General features: G+C 37.9%; 1 protein-coding gene across 1 annotated transcript in view; it reads left to right on the top strand.

Annotated features, from left to right (window-relative positions):
* KIAA0825 (KIAA0825 ortholog) overlaps positions 1-25,805 on the top strand; it is a 1,109,509-nt gene that overhangs the window by 465,245 nt on the left and 618,459 nt on the right. The window contains exon 16 of the mRNA XM_053701492.1: positions 12,555-12,960. Within this exon, the coding sequence (XP_053557467.1) occupies positions 12,555-12,960 (406 nt within the window). The remainder of the gene's footprint in view (positions 1-12,554; positions 12,961-25,805) is intronic.

Here is a 25,805-nt window from a genome sequence, read left to right as displayed (position 1 = left end):
TTAATGATAGTGTAGTGTTAGGTGTAATTGTAACTTAAATTTGTTTTTATTTTATCTAGGTAGCTATTAAATAGTTAACTATTTAATAGCTATTGTACCTAGTTAAAATAAATTTAAATTTGCCTGTAAAATAAAAATAAATCCTAAAATAGCTACAATATAATTATTAGTTATATTGTAGCTATATTAGGGTTTATTTTATAGGTAAGTATTTAGTTTTAAATAGGATTAATTTAGTTAATAAGAGTAATTTTTATTTAGATTTATTAAAATAATATTTAAGTTAGGGGGGTGTTAGGGTTAGTGTTAGACTTAGGGTTAGGGGTTAATTAGTTTAATATAGATGGCGGCGGTATAGGGGGGGCAGGATAGGGGTTAATAAATTTTATTATAGGTGGCACGGTGTAGGGGGGGCAGATTAGGGGTTAATAAGTTTAATATAGGTGGCGGTGGGGTCCGGGAGCAGCGGTTTAGAGGTTAAACAATTTATTTAGTTGCGGCGGGGTAGGGATCCGCAGCATAGGGGTTAATAAATTTATTATGCGTAGCGGCGGTATAGGGGGGGCAGGATAGGGGTTAATAGGTATTATGTAGGTGGCGGTGGCCTCCGGGAGCCGCGGTTTAGGGGGTAATAACTTTATTTAGTTGCGGCGGTGTAGGGGGGCAGATTAGGGGTGTTTAGACTCGGGGTATATGTTAGGGTGTTAGGTGCCGACATCTCCCATAGGAATCAATGGGATATCGGGCAGCAGCGAACATGAACTTTTCTCTATGGTCAGACTCCCATTGATTCCTATGGGATCCACCGCCTCCAGGGCGTCAGATTGAAAACCAGGTACGCTGGGCCGGAAAAGTGCCGAGCGTACCTGCTAGGAATTTGATAACTTTCAAAAGTAGTCAGATTGTGCTGAACTTGCGTTCGGCACATCTTAAGTGACGTAAGAATCGATCTGTGTTGGACTGAGTCTGGCGGATCGTAGCTTACGTCACAAAATTCTACTTTTGCCGGTCTCTAGCCTTTGCTAACTAAGGCGAATCAGCCTCGCCACAAATATGTTGCGGAATTCCAGCGTATTTGAGGTTGACGGCTTGATAACTAGAGGCCTAAATGTCTAAAAAAAATAATATACTGTCTGTCATTTTAGAATTAATCTTTTTTTAAAGCGTTTGAAATTTTTGACAAATTTATACAGAATTAAAACACATTATTATAAATATGAATGTAATAAAATCTACTTTGCAATTAAAACTAAGCTGCTAAATTACTTAAATGTTCTGATAAAACAAGCAGCATCGGCCACACCTAAGTGTAGGCAGAACATAGCAAACATGATTTGACTCTGTCCCATCCAATCTATGAATATTCATTGTACTACTTTAATAGAAACCTTGCACGTGCACTTGTTATGTAAGGGAATTTCATGCACACTCGGTCTTAAAAAGTATAGCAGCCATCTTTGTTGTTACTAAATTTTGCATGCGTATATCTGTTGAAAACGTCTGTTGATGCGCCTCAGGAGAGAGGACAGAGGGGACCAATATGCGCATGTGTTGGCAAAAAAGGCTTCCAATGTGCATGCGGGCCACCATAATGTTTCTACCAATGTAGAACATGGTTACAGGACAGGCATAATGAAGAAAATCATGAGTTTGGTGGATTACTACATGTTAGAGAAATTACAATTAAACAACAAGGAAGCTTCAATTGCTATAACAATTATATGTTTTATTTAAAGAAGTTTTAAAACAAAATTTTTTTTTTTTTTTTGAGTTTCCTATCCCTTTAAGACAATTAGGTAACAGTCATAAAAAGATAACGTTCATGTTGCAGTGTATTATACCTGTATCCCCTAACAGCTCCATATTGGTAGAATTACAATTAAATAAAAACATTTGAAAAAACAAGCAATATAAGAAACACAACTTAAGGTGACATAAAACTGCAAGATACTTCTGTAATGTGTTAAAACATTTTCTTATTATGCTATTGATTGCTTTTAACTATGTGTTTAACAGTAGGGTTAAATACATAGGGACAGATTACTAGTACCGTGCTAAAAAAAAAAATTCTGTTGCATTATTATTAAGAATCACGGCCGCATTATCATTAAAAACTTTCACGATTGTATTACAAGTAAAAAGTTAGCGTGTGAGCAAAATACCGAGTCTCACTATCTTCAGGCCTTGGGATATTGCAACCATGATAATTTAGTCTACTCATAGATTTCTATTGGGCTGAAAAACAATAATATTAGTTATCGCTCTTGTTCTAAACCGACACTGCGCTGGGCCAGCTGCGCTAAATCCAAAGATGTTACGAATACTTTAAATTCCTATGTTTTTCACATAGAAGAAAAATTTATTTATATTTTAAAATATATATTTTTGGGGGAGTGGAGCTCGCTCTAAGATGGAGAAGACGCACACTAGCTAAGCTCTGTCAGTGATTCTACTACAAATTAGCAAATTGTGTGCACACTTGGCAATTAAACACCAGATTACAACTTGGGAGAGGATAGAAAATTGGCAGAGACCAATTGACTCACCGAAACTGGTGTTGGCCTCAACATTGCATCGTCAGCAAAAGGAACCGGATAAGGCCTACCACCGTTCAGATCAACTGCTATAGCCAGAGGTTCGGGGATCCGCTCTGAGCTAAACGGCCATCTTAGTACTGTGAGATTCCGAAGAGGCGCATAATATAGGCTAACACAAAACTTCCATGAAGATCTAGCACAGAACGTGCAGGCAACATTTTATAGGCCACAACCTCTCATCGGCCTAAAATTGCGCAACTGTGTGGCAACAGCCGAGAGACAAGATCGAAATTAATTCAAAGAGCGGAGGATCCAAACTCTGTGAATGGACTTCGTTGGTGCCTTAAATGTGAGCACATCAGACAGACCATCCAAGATATTATGGAACACATATAGTCGCCACGTGGTTGGCCAAGACAACTTCATCTTCGATAGACAAAACGTAAATTAAAGAAGAAGGGCCACCAGGATTGAAAGATGGCAGCGGAGGATTGAAATTCATCTTCGAAGACCGGTAACATCACTAATATCATTAGCACTACAATCACTTGGAAGCGGCCTGGTGGTTACAGGAAACTTGCTGGGTAGAAAAATACTACACCACGAAACTGGGACGCAAGATACAAAGAGGTACAGTAATAATATAAGCTAAATATTAGCCACAATATTTAATCAGAAGTATAGACAGACCTTAGTACAAGGCTTAATTTGACATATCTTCTGAGATTGCTCCTTACTAAGAGATAGACTGGCCAAAGCAACTGTACTACATTTAATGACATAGTTATGTAATTAGTGGGCGCAAGTGAAAAATGCATTCCCTCTGATTCATGAAGTAATACAAAAACCCATAATGCAATCATCACACTGCTTATGTGACAGCTGAAAACTACTATTTAACTATTAGGCCGGGTCTGAACAGAACCAATATCATTATTTACACTGGCGAAAGTATGAGCTAATATGATATGAAGTTTGTTGCTGCACAATAAAGCCTATCATTTAATTGCTATAAAACCTGGAGTTCTCCCACTAAAATTAAAAAATATATTATTGAGGTCCCCATAAATACATCATGAAAGGAAGAAACCAGTCATTGAAAGACTGCCTCCACAAAACAAGAAAATCTACACTCAGAGCAAGACATGGAAGAAGCAGGAGACATACAAAGTCCAGCAGCAGAATTTTTCCAAAATTCAACACAAGGAGACCTAATTAAGCAGATCAAAGAGATTTTCAGGAAGAATAACAATCAGTAATAGGAGACCTCAGAAAAGATATCCTAGAAATAGGAAATAGAACAGCTGAGGACAAATTGGAGGAAATAGTGGGGGAAATACCAAATTTGCAACAGGAACTGACACTCCAACAAGAACACATCACACAGCTTGAAATCCAGTTAGAAGATTTAGAAAATAGATCTAGAAGATCTAATCTAAGGGTGAGAAACCTTCCAGAAACATATACTGATCTAGACACCACCCTGCTGAGGCTCTTCAAGCAACTGCTGCCTGATACAGAACCTTCCCTTTTTCTAACGTACAGGGCTTACAGAGCCTTAATTAAACCATCTACACCTTCAGCAAACCGAGATGTGATAATCAAATTACATTACTATTCAATGAAAGAACAGTTACTCCAGGCAGCAAGAAAACCCCACAATAAGAGTTTGAGGGACACAAGATACAATTTTTTTTCTGATCTTTCCCCCCTCACCTTAAGGAAAAGGAGAGACATGAAGCCAATTATTACGGCACTGATAAAAACAGATGTCAAATATAGATGGAACTTTCCGTTCAGAATGACCTTCATACACAACAAGATTTCTTATTCTTGCACTACAGTTGAAGAAGGCAGAAGACTGCTTCAAAGACTGAGTATACTGCTTGAAGAAACAGTCAAACCTTTACCACAAAGACCGCCCCAAAAGATCATTTGCTCGATCATGGACACCGGTAGGCAATTCCAAGGGTTTTATTACCCCTAAAACCAATACCAAAAATGGAGAAGCTGGACACAGAAATACTCCTCCTTCAGAAGGATAAATAGAGATTTTTGTGGTAAATGTATGAAAGCCGACTGTACTCTGTAATTTGGTATTCTGATGCAATGCTATTAGAAGTTCACCCTCTTTTGGGTTAATGTTTATATATATTTTTGCTTTACTTTTGAAAATATTGACATATTTTTGGTGAGCTTGGTTCACAAGTTATTTTCTATGTTTGCATTGAATATTTACTAGTTCTGCTAACAATAGTTGGAGGTAGAGATAGGTTGTAGTCGTGACCTTTATTATATACAGGGTTCAGATGAATATTTGTTGGACAAGTACTTAACCTTCATATTGTCCTTCCTTACAAGTTTAAAATATACAAGATAGGCCTAAGTGATATATTAATAACAGTTAGTATTATTAGATAACATTACTATAGTAATATTGCAGTGTGATTTCGTATTAAAAAAAAAAAGTTTCCTTTTTTTGGGATTAAAGGAGTTTGACCATGAAAAACCTCCCTATATGGTTACAATTATTAAACATTGAATACATTATTTCAATAATTTTATTTCATGGGATTAGTGCAAGCTTGTTTTATTTTTTGTTTTTTTGTCTTGTACTTTATCTTTTCTGCTTTTTCCCATTCTCTCTTATCCTGGGGTTTGTCCGTAGGAGTGCTGATGATAGTTGTGATTCCAGGCAGGTTTGTGGTACATATATTGTCAGAACAAAGTAAGTAAAAAATGTACAACTGTATGCAACATAATATATCTCATTGAAATACTATTCTTATAGCCCAGTATGTCAGTTAAAATTATTACACATAACGTTAGGGATCTCCACTCCAATGTAAAGAGGAAAAAAGCAATACTAGAATATAAAAAATGTAATGCACAAATAGTGATGCTCCAAGAAACCGATTTCCCCTCCCAACAAACACCTAAATACTGGGACTCATTTTCCACACAATACCATGCTGTAGGCAACAGGAAAAAGTGTGGGGTGTCAATTCTTCTACACTCACCCCTAAACTTTATAGAAGAGGAGGCAATAAAAGATAAGGAGGGGAGATTTTTAATTTTTAGAGCATATATACAAAAACTGTCAATTATTTTAGTGAATGCTTATGCTCCAAATGACCACCAAGAAGTGTTTTTTTTTTTTTCAAATTAAGTAAACTATTAAGACTATGGACTAAGTATAGAGTTATCATGACAGGGGATCTCAATCTTACTTTAGATAATAAAATAGATAGATCAGACAGAATAGACCATTTCTAGGACATTGTCCAAAACATACTTAAAGGGACAGTCTATACCAGAATATTTATTGTTTTAAAAGATCGATAATCCCTTTATTACCCATTCCCTAATTTTGCATAACCAACACAGTTATATTAATATACTTTTTACCTCTGTGTAACTACACTCCCATGATATCTAAGATCTGTAAAAGATTTAAGGAAATGGACGGCACACAAAATGTCACTTTTATGGAAGGGCTTTCACTAGTAAGATGGCTATACTTTCCAGGTTGTTATATCTGTTTAGGGCTCTGCCAATACCATTGAATAACAAAGACATAAAACATATACAAACAGAAATATTAAATTGTATATGGAACAGTAAGAGGGCAAGAATAAATAGAAAATCAATATGAACCCACAAAACAGGAGGAGGATTGCGAGTTCCCAATATTCGGGCATATTTTCACTCAGCAAGAATGGCACAAACTACACTATGGCATAATGATACCGATAATATAGCTTGGGTTGATCTAGAGAGCGCAATGGCCGGTATCAACACAATTTATTACTTACTATGGACAGGGAAAAACTTCAGACCCCCTGTCTGAAACACCTACAAAATGATAGCCTCTACTATTAAATTATGGGACATGTTACTTGAAAAACTACCATTGTTAGAGAGAGGCTCACCTGCAACTCCACTAGTTGATCTTTCTCTTGCTATAGATAGAGACATCACTAACATCTGGGCTAATAAAGGGTTATATAGGATTGTGGATGTTTTTAAGAATAACAATTATTCGACCTACAAACAATATTGTGAGATACCACCCTGCTCTACTCATGATTGGTATCACTATTTATAGTGATTACTTATAGCTAATAGTGATTATTTATAGCTATCCAGAACTAGGGACATTTTAAAAAAAATAAGAAAACATTTTTAGAGGATTTATGTCTTTCAAACACGATAATTAAAGGAGCTATTACAGGCCTCTACCCCTTATTTAATATTGAGTTCTCAGAACAAAAACTGTCATTTATGTCCAAATGGGAGGCAGACCTTAATATTACAGATTCTTTAGTTCAATGGAACAAAACAATTCAGACAGGGTCAGCATTTACAATGTGCTAACTTAAGGGAGAAATATATTAAAAGGACAGTCAACACCCAACAAAACATGATCCCATTTTTTTTAACCCCAAACGAACATCCGCCTGCACAACATCCCTTTGGTGTTACCTATTTCCTTGTCCTACTAATCCTCCACGATACATGAGTTGATCGGATCGAAATATGGCCGCCTAACTCCCCCCACCATTACGTAGCTATCTTCTCTTTAAAATCATCCGCCAATCAGAAAGCAATCCTGGTCCGAGTTTTAAAACTTGTTCACAGACTTTTGCGCATGCATGATTGTATAGGAATGACACTTGATATGCATTAGTACTTTGAGCAATCAAATTTGCCCACTGCTCCATGACCAAGGCATTTCATGTCCGTTGTTAAAAAATGTGAATGCGCGATGACATATGATGAGCGTCATCATACCTACATGTCTGAAATGGCATAGAAATGGGAAAGAAGGATGAGGGGGAGGAGTTAGGTGGCCATATTTAGAGATGAATAACGCATATATTGTGAATGAATACGAGGACAAGAAAATAGGTAATGCAGAATGGATGCGGTGCAGGGAGATGTTTGTTTGGGGTTCAATAATATGGGATCATGTTTTGTCTGGTGTTGACTGTCCCTTTAAAGTCATATATAGATGGTACCTATACCCTAAGAGATTGCACCTGATAGATAGCTCTACGTCACCCATTTGTTGCCGTAATTGTTCAGAAGAAGGCTCTTATTTTCATATGTGGTGGTCATGCCTTTTTGTTGGGAGAGTTTGGGAACAGACTGCTACTCTGTTAAAGGGACAGTCTAGGCCAAAATAAACTTTCATGATTCAGATAGAGCATGTAATTTTAAACAATTTTCCAATTTACTTTTATCACCAATTTTGCTTTGTTCTCTTGGTATTCTTAGTTGAAAGCTTAACCTAGGAGGTTCATATGCTAATTTCTTAGACCTTGAAGGCCACCTCTTTTCAGAATGCATTTTAACAGTTTTTCACCACTAGAGGGTGTTAGTTCATGTATTTCATATAGATAACACTGTGCTCGTGCACGTGAAGTTATCTGGGAGCAGGCACTGATTGGCTAAACTGCAAGTCTGTCAAAAGAACTGAAGTAAAGGGGCAGTTTGCAGAGGCTTAGATACAAGATAATCACAGAGGTTAAAAGTATATTAATATAACTGTGTTGGTTATGCAAAACTGGGGAATGGGTAATAAAGGGATTATCTATCTTTTAAAACAATAAAAATTCTGGTGTAGGCTGTCCCTTTAAGCAACATTTTTTATATTGAATTGTCTCCAGGCATTATTACATTCTCCAATTTCAGACTTTACTAAATCACAAAATAAATTGATTGCATTTATATGTACAGCAGTTTAAGTATTGCCAAGTTCTAGAAGACAGTTATACCTACTTTTGATATTATTCTTAACAAGATTACGATCTACTACCAGATGGCTGAAATATAACCAAGTTTATTAGATAAAAGACAAGAATTTCTTTATATTTGGGAGGCTTGGTATGTTTGTGAAGACAATCAACATAGAAATACATTAACACATATTTAAGACCCTAAGAAGTACGACTGCGGACAAACCCCCCTATATCTTACCCCTATTCCCCTAATCTCTTTCTCTTTTCTTTTTTCTCTTTTGGAGATACGTAAGTGAAATTGAAAATTTACAACAATTAAAAGTTAACCAGTTATAGCAATATTTGTATTCGTTAAAGGATAACACTGGTTATAAAAAAAAAATCACCTTTTCATATCAATATAATATCAAGAGAGGACAATCCGTTGGACGATTCATGGATACTTCAGAATTCTTATAAGTGTTCTGGACATTTCTTGTACATGGACAATAAAGTGACTATTATTTCAAAGACTTAACGATATAGATAAATATAGTATGGGTCTGGAACAAAAATGCTCATTTCACTATGGATTGTTGAGTATGTACTGTTTTACTTGTGTTTTGTAAATCTTTCTCTTAATAAAAACTTTTGATTTAAAAAAATATATATATATTTTTGTAAAATATATATATCTATAACTATATATCTATATGAATACAGGGAGTGCAGAATTATTAGGCAAATGAGTATTTTGACCACATCATCCTCTTTATGCATGTTGTCTTACTCCAAGCTGTATAGGCTCGAAAGCCTACTACCAATTAAGCATATTAGGTGATGTGCATCTCTGTAATGAGAAGGGGTGTGGTCTAATGACATCAACACCCTATATCAGGTGTGCATAATTATTAGGCAACTTCCTTTCCTTTGGCAAAATGGGTCAAAAGAAGGACTTGACAGGCTCAGAAAAGTCAAAAATAGTGAGATATCTTGCAGAGGGATGCAGCACTCTTAAAATTGCAAAGCTTCTGAAGCGTGATCATCGAACAATCAAGCGTTTCATTCAAAATAGTCAACAGGGTCGCAAGAAGCGTGTGGAAAAACCAAGGCGCAAAATAACTGCCCATGAACTGAGAAAAGTCAAGCGTGCAGCTGCCAAGATGCCACTTGCCACCAGTTTGGCCATATTTCAGAGCTGCAACATCACTGGAGTGCCCAAAAGCACAAGGTGTGCAATACTCAGAGACATGGCCAAGGTAAGAAAGGCTGAAAGACGACCACCACTGAACAAGACACACAAGCTGAAACGTCAAGACTGGGCCAAGAAATATCTCAAGACTGATTTTTCTAAGGTTTTATGGACTGATGAAATGAGAGTGAGTCTTGATGGGCCAGATGGATGGGCCCGTGGCTGGATTGGTAAAGGGCAGAGAGCTCCAGTCCGACTCAGACGCCAGCAAGGTGGAGGTGGAGTACTGGTTTGGGCTGGAATCATCAAAGATGAGCTTGTGGGGCCTTTTCGGGTTGAGGATGGAGTCAAGCTCAACTCCCAGTCCTACTGCCAGTTTCTGGAAGACACCTTCTTCAAGCAGTGGTACAGGAAGAAGTCTGCATCCTTCAAGAAAAACATGATTTTCATGCAGGACAATGCTCCATCACACGCGTCCAAGTACTCCACAGCGTGGCTGGCAAGAAAGGGTATAAAAGAAGAAAATCTAATGACATGGCCTCCTTGTTCACCTGATCTGAACCCCATTGAGAACCTGTGGTCCATCATCAAATGGGAGATTTACAAGGAGGGAAAACAGTACACCTCTCTGAACAGTGTCTGGGAGGCTGTGGTTGCTGCTGCACGCAATGTTGATGGTGAACAGATCAAAACACTGACAGAATCCATGGATGGCAGGCTTTTGAGTGTCCTTGCAAAGAAAGGTGGCTATATTGGTCACTGATTTGTTTTGGTTTTGTTTTTGAATGTCAGAAATGTATATTTGTGAATGTTGAGATGTTGTATTGGTTTCACTGGTAAAAATAAATAATTGAAATGGGTATATATTTGTTTTTTGTTAAGTTGCCTAATAATTATGCACAGTAATAGTCACCTGCACACACAGATATCCCCCTAAAATAGCTATTACTAAAAACAAACTAAAAACTACTTCCAAAACTATTCAGCTTTGATATTAATGAGTTTTTTGGGTTCATTGAGAACATGGTTGTTGTTCAATAATAAAATTAATCCTCAAAAATACAACTTGCCTAATAATTCTGCACTCCCTGTATATACAGATATAGCTATATATATAAATATATATTTAAAAATAACATTTTTCTCTTAAAGGGACACTGAACCCAATTTTTCTTTTGTGATTCAGATAGAGCATGCAATTTTAAGCAACTTTCTACAAATGATATTGCAGATATTGCATGTTTCAATGTATTTGAATGGAAAGGGCTCCAAAGTGTGTGTGTGTAAGTATATATATATATATATATATATATGAATATTATAGAGGTAGTATGGGATCACCTGAACAGAGAAATAAATAAAATCTAAAGGAGAACTCTGGGAAGTGCTGAAAGAAGCCTGGTATAATGCACCAGAAGATTACTTCAGAAAAGTTCAGGACATTATCCCCAAAAGACTTTAAGATGTGCTTAGTGCCAAGGAAGGTCACACTAAATACTGAATTTTGCCTGAAGAAGCCATTTTGTTCTGAAAATTGTGTTTTTATATATTTTGTGTACCTATTTCCTGTATTTTCTGTTTGTATCTTAATAAAGAGACCAAAAAATAAATATGGGTGGTCATTAAAACTTTGCTAAAACAACAAATCTAATGGTTGCGTAAGACTTTTGTACAGTACTGTATATTTTAAGATTTCTTAAATGATCCCTTATCAAGATCATGACCCCTTGTTCTTGTGTCACAAAGATTAGCTGCCTTGACTGGGATTTAAACCTATAACTCTCTCCAGAAACATCAGGTGTTTTGTCTCCTTAGTGGTCACATTGTAAGAGCAAACAGGGACAGCGTTTTGTATTAGGCAGTATAGGCAGCCTTTTTAGGGCGCACCAGCAGGGGGCACGCTTAAAGCGGTGCCGAGTTGCCGACTGCCTATGATAAAAAATTAAATACATTTTTATTTTTTTAAAATTTGATCTGCGCCTAACGCAACTAAACTTTTTACTACTATACTCTTCCAATCCTGATCTTGAGTGACACCTGTGTGTGACCTGTCCCACTCTGGGCTGGCCCGGCCGCCTGGCTATTATTGCTTATATTATAGCCTATGGGGAAATTCAGAACGAATTGTGCACCGTGGTCCGTGCACGCAGCGCGTGCATGTGGTGACCGTTTCAGAGGTGTGGTGACCGTCTCAGAGCTCAGTGGAGGACTGGAGGGGAAGAGGCGGAGCTCACTTACCTTGCACAGCCAGTGGCTGACTGTCTACCTTATGTCACTCACTCTGAGAGGGAGAAATCGTGTGGGATGAGCCTCTGACGTCTCCACGTGACTCAGGCTCACACACTGTCTGCACCATCTGAGCCACATGAGGTGACTGAGTGTGCCTGCTACCCGCAGGCGACCAGTGAAGTCAACAAGGAGTGAGGAGCAGGTAGGAATGGTGGCACTGGTGGGGGGTCTCCGTTTCTGAGGAAGGGTCCGGAGGCCGGAGCGGGCATTTCTAGGAATGTTGGGGTGGGCGTGGGGGAGGCTCGCCGTATTCAGCGAGGTCTGGCGGACCTGATCCGCAGTGTCGGATCAGGTCCGCCAGACTTTCATAACTAGAGGCCTAAGTGTAAACTTCAATATTTTATGTTATTTAGGCCATTTTTACATGTCTTAATACGACTTATACATGTAACCTAAAGGTAGTTTTATATCATTTTTATTACATTTGTATATATAGTACCATCATAAAGATATTACAGTATTGTAATCAGAAAGGTAACAGTTGCATTAGCAATTTAGAACACAAAACACAAGCCACATATTCAGGCAGAGAAGTTTGTCACCTAATTGTGAGGAAAAACTGGTTTTCTTTAATCATTTGATTTTAAAAAAAATATTAAAAAAAAAAAAAAGTCTGGATTTCAAAATAATTCTGGATTTTGGAATTCCAGATTTGGGGATTGTACCTGTAATGGTTTGTTACTTTTTTGTTGTTCACTTGTTTTTTTCTTGTTTTTTTTTCTTGTTAACAATGTTTTAATGACCATATGTTATAGGTGTGTTATCATTATAGTAAAAAATGAACTATTCTTTTTCTTTTTGTATGTGTCGAAGACAAAACACAACTGACAGCTTACTTAGTTTGCACCGTGATCAGCAAGCTGCCTTCAGCAATCGCATGTCTGCCTTCTCCAGTAAAATACTTCTACTTGATCTCAGAAAGAAACATTTCTGAAACGTACAATGTTCAAAAAAATAAAGGATTGCTAATTTGCAACCTAATCAGTGTTGTTTGCCATATTCTAGAAGATGGAAACACATTAGAGCAAATGACTGGTTATGCACTTTCTAGAAGGAGTAAAGAGCTACTTACTGCAGTTTGCCAAAGTTTGGAGACTATAATTGGTATAAACAATGGTCACAAAGAAGTTCTAAAAAGAGTGTTGGAAAACATTGAGGAACAGAGACCAAAGTGGATTGGAAGCCAGATGCAGAAATCCAGAACGCTGAGCATGAACTGGTAAGAATTTATTTTATGTTTTACGTAACTATAGATTTGACATAAAACGGTTAATAAAATGAAACCAAGGAGGATGTCAATGTTGGTTATGTGGCTTTCATTTAATTGTAAATTGCTATTCAGGGTACAATAAAAATTTCCATTGTGAATATGAAGGAGAAGCTATTAAATGTTTTTTTGTAGCTTTGAAAGTTGACGTAAAACCCATTTTTTTTTTTTTGCTTTTATGATTCAGATAGGGCATATGATTTTAAACAACTTTTTAATTTACTTTTATTATCCAATTGATATTTTTCCTCTTGATATCCTTTGTTGAAAATGACACCTTGGTAGACTCAGGAGCTACTGATAAGTGGCTGCATGTATATGCTTCATGTTATTTTGGCTTACCCAATGCATTCAGCTAGTTCCCAGTAGTGCATTGCTGCTTCTTCAACAGAGGATACCAAGAGAATGAAGCACATTAGACAACAGAAATAAATTGGAAAGTTGTTTGAAATTGTATTTCTTTTCCGAGTCATGAAAGAAAAATTGTGGGTTTCAAGTCTCATTAAGTTAATATTGATACTAGTAAGAAATCAATGCTTGTGTACTATTGATGAAGATATCTAAACCTCAAGACCACTTACAGGTGTAATAGACCCATCATTTGAAATAAAGAATAGAGGCTTCCTGTAAGCTTCAGGTGATTACTGTAAAAAATGGCATCAACCTGCATTATCTCTTAAAGTGCTGTTTACTCTAATGGGGAGGGGACATTAAAGGAGTCCTTGTCTCCCTCCCTTTTTTTGCTATAGAAACAACTCCCCAAGAAACCAGGTCATTTCTAGTTTTGGAGGATGTTGACTTTTATAGCGTCCATATATATTGTTCTTATTTAATTAGAGATGTATGAGATCCCTTATGTAAAAAAAGAACATTTGTTCTTTTAAATGGAAAGTCACACCGTTTTCTAATTTTCAGATATAACTGTAATGATGATCAGCTGCCCCAATTAAGCACCAATGTAGTGTCTGATAATGGGGAGGGGCCACTTTTAGACCCCCCCCCCCAGAAAACACAGTGGGGTATAAAATCCCAGTTTGTGGCCACCTAGCTAATGTATTTACTATATGGGGGCAGTGGCTCTTAACGATCCCTTATCCCTTAAAGACAGCATCTAACACACACAGAGCACTTTCCACTATTGCTTGAATATAGTTATATGTTTAACCCCCACAAAAAAGTTAAACAAATAGTTAAATCAGTCCTGACTTGGTAAGCCAATCACGAGGGACAAGCATGCGTAGCCACCAGTCACTGGCCATGCTAAGCTCTGCAGCTGAAGTTGATTTCCTCTCCAGAGCTTACTTAACTACATGTTCAACCCCTTTAGTGAGAGATTCTTCTATCGTGCTAGTGCCTTTTCTTCTTGTAGTTTTGTGTCCCTATAAGTAGGTTAATTATATCACTTCTCAAGCTTTTCTAGAGAAAACAGAGTCAACTTTTCCTTTATAATTTAAACCTTCCATTTACTTTATTAATTTCACTGTTCTCTCTTGAGCCATTAAAATTGTACAATGTCTTTTTAAAGTTGGACTGCCAAAAACTGCACTATATTTAAGATGAGATTATACCAGAGAATATGCAGTGACACCGTGCTTTCTTCCCTTGCTTCTATGTAAGTTTTATGTTACTATTAGATGGTTAATTTTTTCCAAGATGCATAATTTTACATCTCCATACCTCCCAACGTCTGCCAGATGATTTCCAGTATGTAGGTGGGTTAAAAGCTTTTGGGAAGTGGACCACTGTTAATTTGTGGATCTGTCTTTGTGGGAGGGATGGGGTTGCATGCAGTTTGGAAGAGATACAGATTGTCCATGGGCATCTGGTAGGTGTGTGGGTATGTCATCGATGTTGTTTGTGGGCTTGTCTGGGCAGGGCTCATCAGTTTCTTAAAACCAGGACACCAAGGGACTGAGGGCAGAACAGTGGGGCATTCCTCCTAACTTGTGACTATCCCTCAGGATGCAGGACAGTCGGGAGGTATGCTTCTCTGTTGTAAATGATTAGATCCGGGGCTAACTACAAGGGTCTTAGGGGTCTTAATTGAGACTGAGCCTTCAGCTATAGGTGAGCCCACCTGGCCATGCAATCCTTGCTTCACCTCCATCATGGCTGACCCCTCTGTGTACCCCCTGCAAAACAGAATACAATGTTTAAGGAAAGTGCATGGATAGGCCTTTACATTATAGTGGCAGGGTTTCCAAGATGGCTGCCACAGTGCTGCTGTACAGAAGAACCTGTCACCATATTTGTACAGAAAGGCTGTGCAATTGCATATCCCCTGGGGCAGATTAAAGGGCACAGATGACTTACAGTTACAGAGAAGCCGTTCTTCTTTTTTTCTCCATGGCTGCCAGCTAAGCTTCTGCTGAACGCAAGAAACCAGAAAGAACCATTCTGAAATATGGGGCCTTGTCAGCAGTTATGCCCCTGGTTTACATCATTCTTTTAAGTGATACAAATCCTCTTCTGCATTAATTATCTTACATAATTCAGTTTAGTATAAAAATAGAAGCACTGCTCTCTAACCCTTCATGACAGTCATAGATAAATATATTATAAAGAACTGTGGCCAAAACAGATCCTTGTGGCACCCCCACTTATCACTGGGGAAGTATTAGGGCCCAGTTTTCTTTTATATAGGTGGGAAGAGTCCATGAGCTAGTGACATATAGGATATACATTCCTACCAGAAGGGGGCAAAGTTTCCCAAACCTCAAATGCCTATAAATACACCTCCCACCTCACTCATACCTCAGTATTAAAATCTTTGCCTCCTTAGGAGGTGGTGAAGAATGATGTGCTTGATTTCTTCTGTGCGGATCAGGTCCGACAGACCTCGCTGAATACGGAGAGCAATACGCTCTCCGTATTCAGCATTGCACCAGCAGTTCACAAGAGCTGCTGGTGCAACGCCGCCCTCTGCAGACTCGCGGCCAATAGGCCGCCAGCAGGGGGTGTCAATCAACCCGATCGTACTCGATCGGGTTGATTTCCGGCGATGTCTGTCCACCTGCTCAGAGCGCCTGTGACCGCTGCTTCATAACTGCTGTTTCTGGCGAACCTGCAGGCTCGCCAGAAACACGGGGCATCAAGCTCCATTTGGAGCTTGATAAATATGCCCGAATATATCACAACTGGGGCATATGTCAATCATAAGAGTGGGAATTCACAGTCCTCAAGCTATGAAGGAAGTATCTTGGATACTTGTTTGGGTGGAATCCAGCTCCTGTCTAATTTCTGCGGTTCATATCCCAGGTATAGACAATTGGGAAGCGGATTACCTCAGTCGTCAGACTTTACATCCGGGAGAATGGTCTCTCCACCCAGATGTGTTTTCTCAAATTGTTCAGATGTGGGGGCTTCCAGAAATAGATCTGATGGCATCTCATCTAAACAAAAAACTTCCCAGGTACCTGTCCAGATCCAGGGATCCAAGGCGCAAGCGGTGGATGCATTGACACTTCCTTGGTGTTATCAACCTGCTTATATTTTCCCACCTCTAGTTCTTCTTCCAAGAGTGATCTCCAAAATCATCATGGAGCAATCGTTTGTGCTGCTGGTGGCCCCAGCATGGCCTCACAGGTTTTGGTATGCGGATCTTGTTCGGATGTCCAGTTGCCAACCTTGGCCACTTCCATTAAGGCCAGACCTATCTCAAGGTCCGTTTTTCCATCAGGATCTCAAATCATTCAATTTGAAGGTATGGAAATTGAACGCTTAGTGCTTAGTCATAGAGGTTTCTCTGACTCAGTGATTAATACTATGTTAAAGGCTCGTAAATTGAAAGATTTATTATCGAGTTTGGAAGACTTACATTTCATGGTGTTCTTCTCATAAATTCTCTTGGCATTCTTTTAGAATTCCTAGAATTTTACAGTTTCTTCAGGATGGTTTGGATAAAGGTTTGTCTGCAAGTTCCTTGAAAGGACAAATGTCTGCTCTTTCTGTTTTATTTCATAGAAAGATTGCTAAACTTCCTGATATTCATTGTTTTGTGCAGGCCTTGGTTCATATCAAGCCTGTCATTAAATCAATCTCTCCTCCTTGGAGTCTTAATTTGGTTTTGAAGGCTTTACAGGCTCCTCCGTGTGAGCCTATGCATTCTTTAGACATTAAACTACTTTCTTGGAAAAGGTTGTTTCTTTTGGCCATCTCTTCTGCTAGAAGAGTTTCTGAATTATCCGCTCTCTCTTGTGAATCACCTTTTCTGATTTTTCATCAGGATAAGGCAGTTTTGCGGACTTCATTTAAATTTCTACCTAAGGTTGTAAATTCTAACAACATTAGTAGAGAAATTGTTGTCTCTTCTTTGTGTCCTAATCCTAAGAATTATTTGGAAAGAGCTTTACATTCTTTGGATGTGGTGAGAGCTTTGAAATATTATGTTGAAGCTACTAAAGATTTCAGGAAGACTTCTAGTCTATTTGTTATCTTTTCTGGTTCCAGGAAAGGTCAGAAGGCTTTCTGCTGTTTCCTTGGCTTTGTGGTTAAAACTTTTGATTCATCAAGCCTATTTGGAGTCGGTTAAAGCCCCGCCTCAGAGACTTACAGCTCATTCTACTAGATCAGTTTCCACTTCCTGGGCTTTTAAGAATGAAGCTTCAGTTTTTCAGATTTGCAAAGCTGATACTTGGTCTTCTTTGCATACATTTACTAAATTCTACCATTTTGATGTATTTGCTTCTTCGGAAGCAGTTTTTGGTAGAAAAGTTCTTCAGGCAGCGGTTTCATTTTGATTCTTCTGCTGTTGATTTAAGTTTTTTCCTCACATTTATGAGAATTAACTTATATTTTGGGTTGTGGATTATTTTTTTCAGCTGAAAATGGCTGTTTTTATTTGTATCCCTCCCTCTCTAGTGACTCTTGCGTGGAGTTCCACATCTGGGGTATTGCTATCCCATACGTCACTAGCTCATGGACTCTTGCCAATTACATAAAAGAAAACATAATTTATGTAAGAACTTACCTGATAAATTCATTTCTTTCATATTGGCAAGAGTCCATGAGGCCCACCCCCTTTTTTATGGTGGTTATGATTTTTTTGTATAAAGCACAATTATTTCCAAATTCCTTTGTCGATGCTTTTTACTCCTTTCTTTATCACCCCACTTTTCGTTAAACTGAATTGTGGGTGTGGTGAGGGGTGTATTTATAGGCATTTTGAGGTTTGGGAAATTTTGCCCCTCCTGGTAGGATTGTATATCGCATACGTCACTAGCTCATGGACTCTTGCCAATATGAAAGAAATTAATTTATCAGGTAAGTTCTTACATAAATTATGTTTTTTTGGAGCTAGTAATTTATTTATAAATTAGGATGCAAAGTATTATATTAGTCTCATGGACTGTTGATAATCACATTTTATGCAGCTATAATAGAAGTATCCATTAGGCTTTATTTAGGTACATTTTGTTTTTTTGTATATACAATTAAAATTCTTACCTGCTTTTTACAGTGATAGGTGTATTAGAAATCCACTACAGCTTTGCATGTCGTGCATATGATGATGCTATTTATGTCATAGGTTGCAGTGTTATCATTTTGTGCCATTTTTTTTGGCTCCAAAAATTTCCCACCAAAATTGACATTATAAGCTCCGCCCCCAGCTCATTCAGTGTTCTCAGAAATCATTTAGAGAGCTTTCATGCAGCATTTTATGAATCCGTTTTCTTTTTTTTTTATAAATTTTCCCTCTCTTTCCCATTCTCTCAAGCCTGTTATATATATATTATATATATTATATTATATATATCATACTGTATATAGGAGCATGTATATAAATTTGCAGAATTAATTTATTTTTTTCAAATGTAGTTTTTTTGCAATTATGTCTCAAACTGAACCTGCCTCTGATGTTACCATAGGATTTGAGCTGCCTGAAAACGTATTTACCAAAGCTAAGTATGTTTGTTGTAATAAAGTTGATCTAAACTATTCATCTCAACTATGTGGCTCTTGTTTTGACAAATTGTTAAATATATCTATGAGTACAAATACACCCACTGTTATTCCATTTCAGTCTAATGTACATAGCATTACTGTAGAAATGTAAGATTTTATTGCTGCAGCTATAGAGAAGGCAATGACTGCTATTTTGCCTTCAAATAAATGTAAAAAAGTTTTTGCAACATTTTCCTAAACTTAGTGAATTAAGTTCTGACCTTCAGCATACTGATGTATCCTCTCTACTGATGGGATCTCCTCTAATTCAGAGGATGCCACGTCAGAGATTGATATAGAAAAATCTTCTTTTTTATTTAAGTTAGAATATATTCGTTCTCTCTTAAAGGAAGTTTTGTTTACTTTGGGTATTGAGGAGTCTAAAACTCCTGATGATAAAGCTAGTAATTGTATATATTCTGTATTTTAGACTACTGTTATTGCTCCTGAAGTATTTCCTATTCCTGACGCTATCTCTAATCTGATTGCTAAAGAATGGTCTAAGCCTGGTACCTCTTTTAACCCTTCTTCTAGGTTTAAGACATTGTGTCCTTTACCTGTAGCCAAGGATCCTTTAGATAGGAAGCTTGAATCTTATCTAAGAAGGGCATATTTACATATTGGCTATATTCTTAGACCTGTTATATCTATGGCTGATGTTGCTGCTGCTTCTACTTTTTGGTTGGACAGTTTAGCACAACAGTTGTCTTCAGATTCTGAATTATCTAACATTGTTTTACTTCAACATGCAAATCGTTTTATTTGTGATGCTATATTTGATGTTAGGAAGATATGTCAAATCCATGTCTTTAGCCATTCTAACTAGACGTGCTTTATGGCTTAAATCTTAAAATGCTGACATGGTGTATAAAACTAGATTATTATCTCTCTCTTTTCAAGATAAAAATCTTTTTGGTTCACAATTGGATTCTATTATCTCCACTGTTACTGGGGGTAAGGGAGTTTTTCTGCCCCAAGACAAGAAATCTAAGGGTAAATTTAAAGCTTGAATCCATACACGAGAAAGGAGGTTGTCATGAACCAAGCCTCCAGACTAAAAAGAAAAAGAAAAGCTCTGGGAGGCATTCCGCTCGAATGGGCTGTGCAGGGATTTGAACCTGTGGCTCTGTGGTTACTATTCCTGGTTTGCTTGCATGTTGAGCCACAGACAGTTCTAGCAATAGCATGGAACTTAAAAGATCTGATAAATAACTATTTGCCTTACTTGTAATTACACCTGTGCAACACACAGGTGTTCTCAATTTTGGATTTTCTCAGAACCAATCCTGTGCAAATCCTCCCTATTTAAGGCTGGCTGTTAGACTGCATGTTGTCTTCACATTGGATCTGTTTTGTCAAGTCAGAACCTGTTTCCTGTACTTCTGTACTTATTTGGAGAAAGACTTCACCTTTGCACCTGTTTACAAGTTATTACCAGGAGAAAGACTTTACCTTTAAACCTGTTTACAAGTTTGTTCCCTGCCTTGTGCAAATCCTGCACTTCAGCTATTACCAGGAGAAAGACTTTACCTTTAAACCTGTTACCTGTTTACAAGTTTGTTTCCTGCCTTGTGCAATTACTGCACTTCAGCTATTACCAGGAGAAAGACTTTACCTTTAAACCTGTTACCTGTTTACAAGTTTGTTCCCTGCCTTGTGCAAATCCTGCACTTAAGTTTTTACCAGCAGGAAGACTTTACATTTAAACCTGCTACCTGTTTACAAGTTTGTTCCCTGCCTTGTGCAAATCCTGCACTTCAGCTATTACCAGGAGAAAGACTTTACCTTTAAACCTGTTACCTGTTTACAAGTTTGTTTCCTGCCTTGTGCAATTCCTGCATTTCAGCTATTACCAGGAGAAAGACTTTACCTTTAAACCTGTTACCTGTTTACAAGTTTGTTCCCTGCCTTGTGCAAATCCTGCACTTCATCTATTACCAGCAGGAAGACTTTACCTTTAAACCTACTACCTGTTTACAAGTTGTTTCCTGCCTTGTGCAAATCTTGCATTTCAGTTATTACCAGGAGAAAGACTTTCCTTTTTGAATCTGCATCTCTGCATACTTTGTTTATTTCCACTCCTGCCGTATATGGGCTTAACATACCTGAGTAGCACATGTAAATATACCCTGCAAGTATTTGCTTAATCAATTTTGTTATATTAATAAATCTGATAAATTTTCAATCTATATGGCTTCTACAAATCTTCCTTTAAAGCAACTGTTCCAGACAATGAGGCTCTCACAAGATATCCTGAGACAGAACATGACAGAGGTAGAGTCTGATCGAATAAAAATGAACTTTTATTGTGCAGTTTAAAACAGGGAATGCACACAGAATTGGCGCAGCACCAACTGGCTTACGCGTTTCGGCTGTTAGCCATAATCATAGTCATGGCTATGATTATGGCTAACAGCTGAAACGCGTAAGCCAGTTGGTGCTGCGCCAGTTCTTTTTGCTCCTGTTTGTGTGTGTATTCCCTGTTTCAAACTGCACAAAAAAAGCTAATTTTTATTCGATCAGACTCTACCTCCTTTCTCATGTATGGATTCAAGTTACCAGACAAATAGTCGGATCATTCGTCATCCCTTCTTGGAGAGTCCGGGTAATTGTTCTCTTCCTGCAGGTCTCCTTCTGTCTTCCTAAACGTTAAGTCAGCAAATGGCGACTGTACCAAGGTATACATATTTTGAATACCGCCAAAGACGTCGCAGACAGAGGTAAAGCAAAGACAGTCTCCTGTGCACCACCCTTACCTGTTTGTGAGTCACCTTTACCCAGGTCCCTTCTGTTTGGATTGGTATTTACCGTTTTTATCTTTGAATAAACTGGGACTTTTTATATGCAACTTTACCTGGTCTGCAGTGCCTGTCATTTCTTTTCTCATTAATCACTGGTGTTGTGATTCAGCACTCCCCGGCTACGGCACTCCTAGGGCAGCACAAGCGGCCTTACGGCCCCATAGCACACTTCCGGTTGGACGGATTAAGGAAGCACTCGTGTTGGAACAGTAGGATTCTACATCTTTCTTTCAAGAGGTAAAGCATACTATTGACTGTTGGCCATTTGCTCCCTGTTTTCTGCTGAGGGTAAAGTGGATAGAGCATAGCTCCAGGGTATAAAGCGTTTAACATATGTTTATTGGATGTGACATGAGAAGCTGCTGTATACATGAGACCCTTACCTGGTGAATTTAGTTTGTTAAAACATTTACTTCGACTCAGGCAGAACTTTCTTGATATTGCTTTAAATTTAAAGCTCCCAATCGTTTTTGTTCCTTTCATCAGAATAGAGAACAGAAAACCACTCCTTCCCCTAAGGCCTCCGGCTCTAATTGGAGACCATCTACGAATTGGAATAAATCCAAGCCTTATAAGAAACCAAATCCTGCTCCTAAACCTACATGAAGGTGTGGCCCTCAAGCCAGTTCTTCTGATAGTGGGCAGACTAAAGCTATTTCAAAGATTTTGGACAGACTCTGTCCAAAATCAGTGGATTCAGAATATAAGTTCTCAGGGGTGTCAAATAGGATTAAGAAAAAGACCTCCTTTGGGAAGATTCTTTCTTACCCATGTAACAAAAAACCCAGTTAAAGCTCAAGTCTTTCTGAAATGTGTTTTAGATCTAGAACTTTCAGGGGTAATTATCCCGGTTCCACAGCAGGAACAAGGATTGTTTTTTTTTATTCAAATCTATTATTTGTACCAAAGAAGAAAAATTCTTTCATACCAATTTTGGATCTGAAAACTTTAAATCGTTTTGTAAGAGTCCCAATTTTCAAGATGGTGACTATAAGGACTATTCTGTCTTTTGTTCAGCAAGGTCACTTCATGTCCACAATATACTTACAGGACTTTTACCTTCACAATTCGATTAATCCAGTTCACTATTGTTTTCTGAGATTCTCTTTTCTAAACAAGCATTACCAATTTGTCGCTCTTCCTTTTAGCCTTGCAACAGCACCAAGAATATTCTTAATAGTTTTAGGTGCCCTTCTATATTGAATCTCACACAAAACAATTTCTGTTATTTCTTCAAAGATATGTTTGGAGGATCAATTTACCAAAGAGTTTCTTGATTTCTCAGACAAAGGTCACCTTTTTAGGTTTCCAGATAGATTCAATGTCCATGACTCTATTTCTTACAGAACAGAGACGTTTGAGATTTGTTTCAGCTTGTCTAAACCTTCAGTCTCTTATCTTTGCCTTCAGTGGCTATGTACATGGACGTTTTAGCTCTCATGATTGCAGCATCGGACGCAATCCTTTTTGCTTGTTTTCATATGAGACCTCTACAGCTTTGCATGTTGCACCAATGGTGCAGGGATTATACTCAGATATCACAACTGATATACTTAAATCCCAACACTCAATTTTCTCTGACTTGGTGGTTAAACCATCACCTTATTGTTCAATGGGCCTCCTTATTGTTCGTCCTACCTGGACTGTGATCACAACAGATGCAAGTCTCACAGGTTGGGGAGCTGCCTGGGGGTCTCTGACAGCACAAGGAGTTTGAAATCCTCGAGAGGCCAGGTTACCAATCAATATTAGAACTCTGTGCTATTTTCAGAGCTCTTCAGGCTTGGCCTCTATTAAAGAGAGAACCGTATATTCGATTTCAAACAGACAATGTCACAACAGTGGCATATGCCAATCATCAAGGGGGGGATTCACAGTCCCCTAGCAATGAAAGAAGTGTCTCTAATACTTTCTTGGGCTGAATCCAACTCTTGTCTAATCACTGCGATTTATATACCAGGTGTAGACAATTTGGAAGCAGATTATTTTAGCCGTACATCCGGGGAGTGGTCTCTCCATCCAGATGTGTTCTATCAGATTGTGCAGATGTGGGGTCTTCCAGACATAGATCTGATGGTCTCTCGTCTAAACAAGAAACTTCCCAGATACCTCTCCAGGTCCAGGGATCCTCAGGCGGAATTGATGAATGCTCTAGCAGTTCCATTGTTTTACCAACCTGCTTACATTTCTTCACCTCTGGGAGTGATCTCAAAGATCATAATGGAACAATCGTATGTGTTTCTGATAGCACCAGCAAGGCGTCACAGGTTCTGGTATGCGGACCTTGTCCAAATGTCCAGTTTCCAACCTTGGTCACTTTCTCTAAGACCAGACCTTCTGTCTCAAGGCTTGTTATTCCATCTGGATCTCAAATCTCTAAATTTGAAGGCATGGAAATTGAATGCTTAGTCCTTAGTCATAGAGGTTTCTCTGACTCTGTGATTAACACTATTATACAGGCTCGTAAGCCTGTTTCAAGGAAACTATATCACAAGGTTTGGAAAACCTATATTTAATGGTGTTCCACTCATGATGAATCTTGGCATTCTTTTAGAATTCCTAGGATTCTACAGTTTCTTCAGGATGGTTTGGATAAAGGGTTGTCTGCCAATACTTTGAAAGGACTAATCTCTGCCCTTTCTGTTTTATTTCACAGATAGATTGATAATCTTCCTGATGTTCACTGTTTCGTACAGGCTTTAACTCGTATCAAACCTGTTATTAAATCTATCTCTCCTCCTTGGAGTCTAAATTTAGTATTAAATACTTTGTAGGCTCCTCCTTTTGAGCCTATCTCTCCTGCGAGTCTCCTTATCTGATTTTCCATCAAGATAAAGCTGTTTTGCGGACGTCGTTTACATTTTTGCCTAAAGTTGTGAATTCTAACAACATCAATAGGGAAATTATTGTTCCTTCCTTGTGTTCTTATTCTAAGAATACTCTTGAAAGGTCTTTACATTCTTTGGATGAAGTAAGAGCTTTGAAATATTATGTTGAGGCTACTAAAGATTTCAGAAAGACTTCTAGTCTATTTGTTATTTTTTCTGGTTCCAGAAAAGGTCAGAAAGCCTCTGCCATTTCTTTGGCATCTTGGTTGAAACTTTTGATTCGCAAAGCATATTTGGAGGTGGGGCAGCCTCAGCCTCAGAGAATTACAGCTCATTCTACAAGATCAGTTGCCACATCTTGGGCTTTCAAGAATGAAGCTTAAGTTGATAAAATCTGCAAAGCAGCCACTTGGTCGTCTTTGCATACATTTACTAAATTTTACCATGTTTATGTTTTTGCTTCTTCGGAAGTGGCTTTTGGCAGAAAGGTTCTTCAGTCAGCTGTCTCGGTTTGATTCTAGTGCCTATGATTAAAGTTTTTTGAATTTTTAAGGAAACATAATTATTTTTTTGGATTTAATTTCTCAGCAGAAATTGCTGTTTTTATTTATCCCTCCCTCTCTAGTGACTCGTGGACTTCCACATCTTGCGTATTATATTCCATACGTCACTAGCTCATGGACTCCTATATAAAAGAAAACATATTTTATGTAAGATCTTACCTGATAAATTCATGTCTTTCATGGTGGCAAGAGTCCATGAGACCCACCCAATATTTGGGGGTTATGATTTTTTTTTTATATAAAGCACTTTATTTATCCTGTTCATCTTTTTTATGCTTTTACTCCTTTTACACCTCATTAACTTGGCTCTATGTTAATCTGAGGTATGAGTGAGGTGGGAGGTGTATTTATAGGCATTTGAGGTTTGGGAAACTTTGCCCCCTCCTGGTCAGAATGTATATTCCATAGGTCACTAGCTCATGGACTCTTGCCACCATGAAATAAATGAATTTATCTGGTGAGTTCTTACATAAATTATGTTTTTTTAATATCTTTAATACATTTCGACAGGTATATTTATAAAGAATAATGCAATGATACCTGTAGTTTATACATAAATGCATATGCTGATATTATTTCCCTCATTATATATATATATATATATATATATATATATATATACTGTATTATATTTAAGTCAACTTTTTGAACAGACAATAGTC

Source organism: Bombina bombina, chromosome 2 (genome assembly GCF_027579735.1).
Source record: "Bombina bombina isolate aBomBom1 chromosome 2, aBomBom1.pri, whole genome shotgun sequence".
In the NCBI taxonomy this organism is placed as follows: Eukaryota; Metazoa; Chordata; class Amphibia; order Anura; family Bombinatoridae; genus Bombina; species Bombina bombina.
This window is presented reverse-complemented; position numbering and strand designations above follow the sequence as displayed.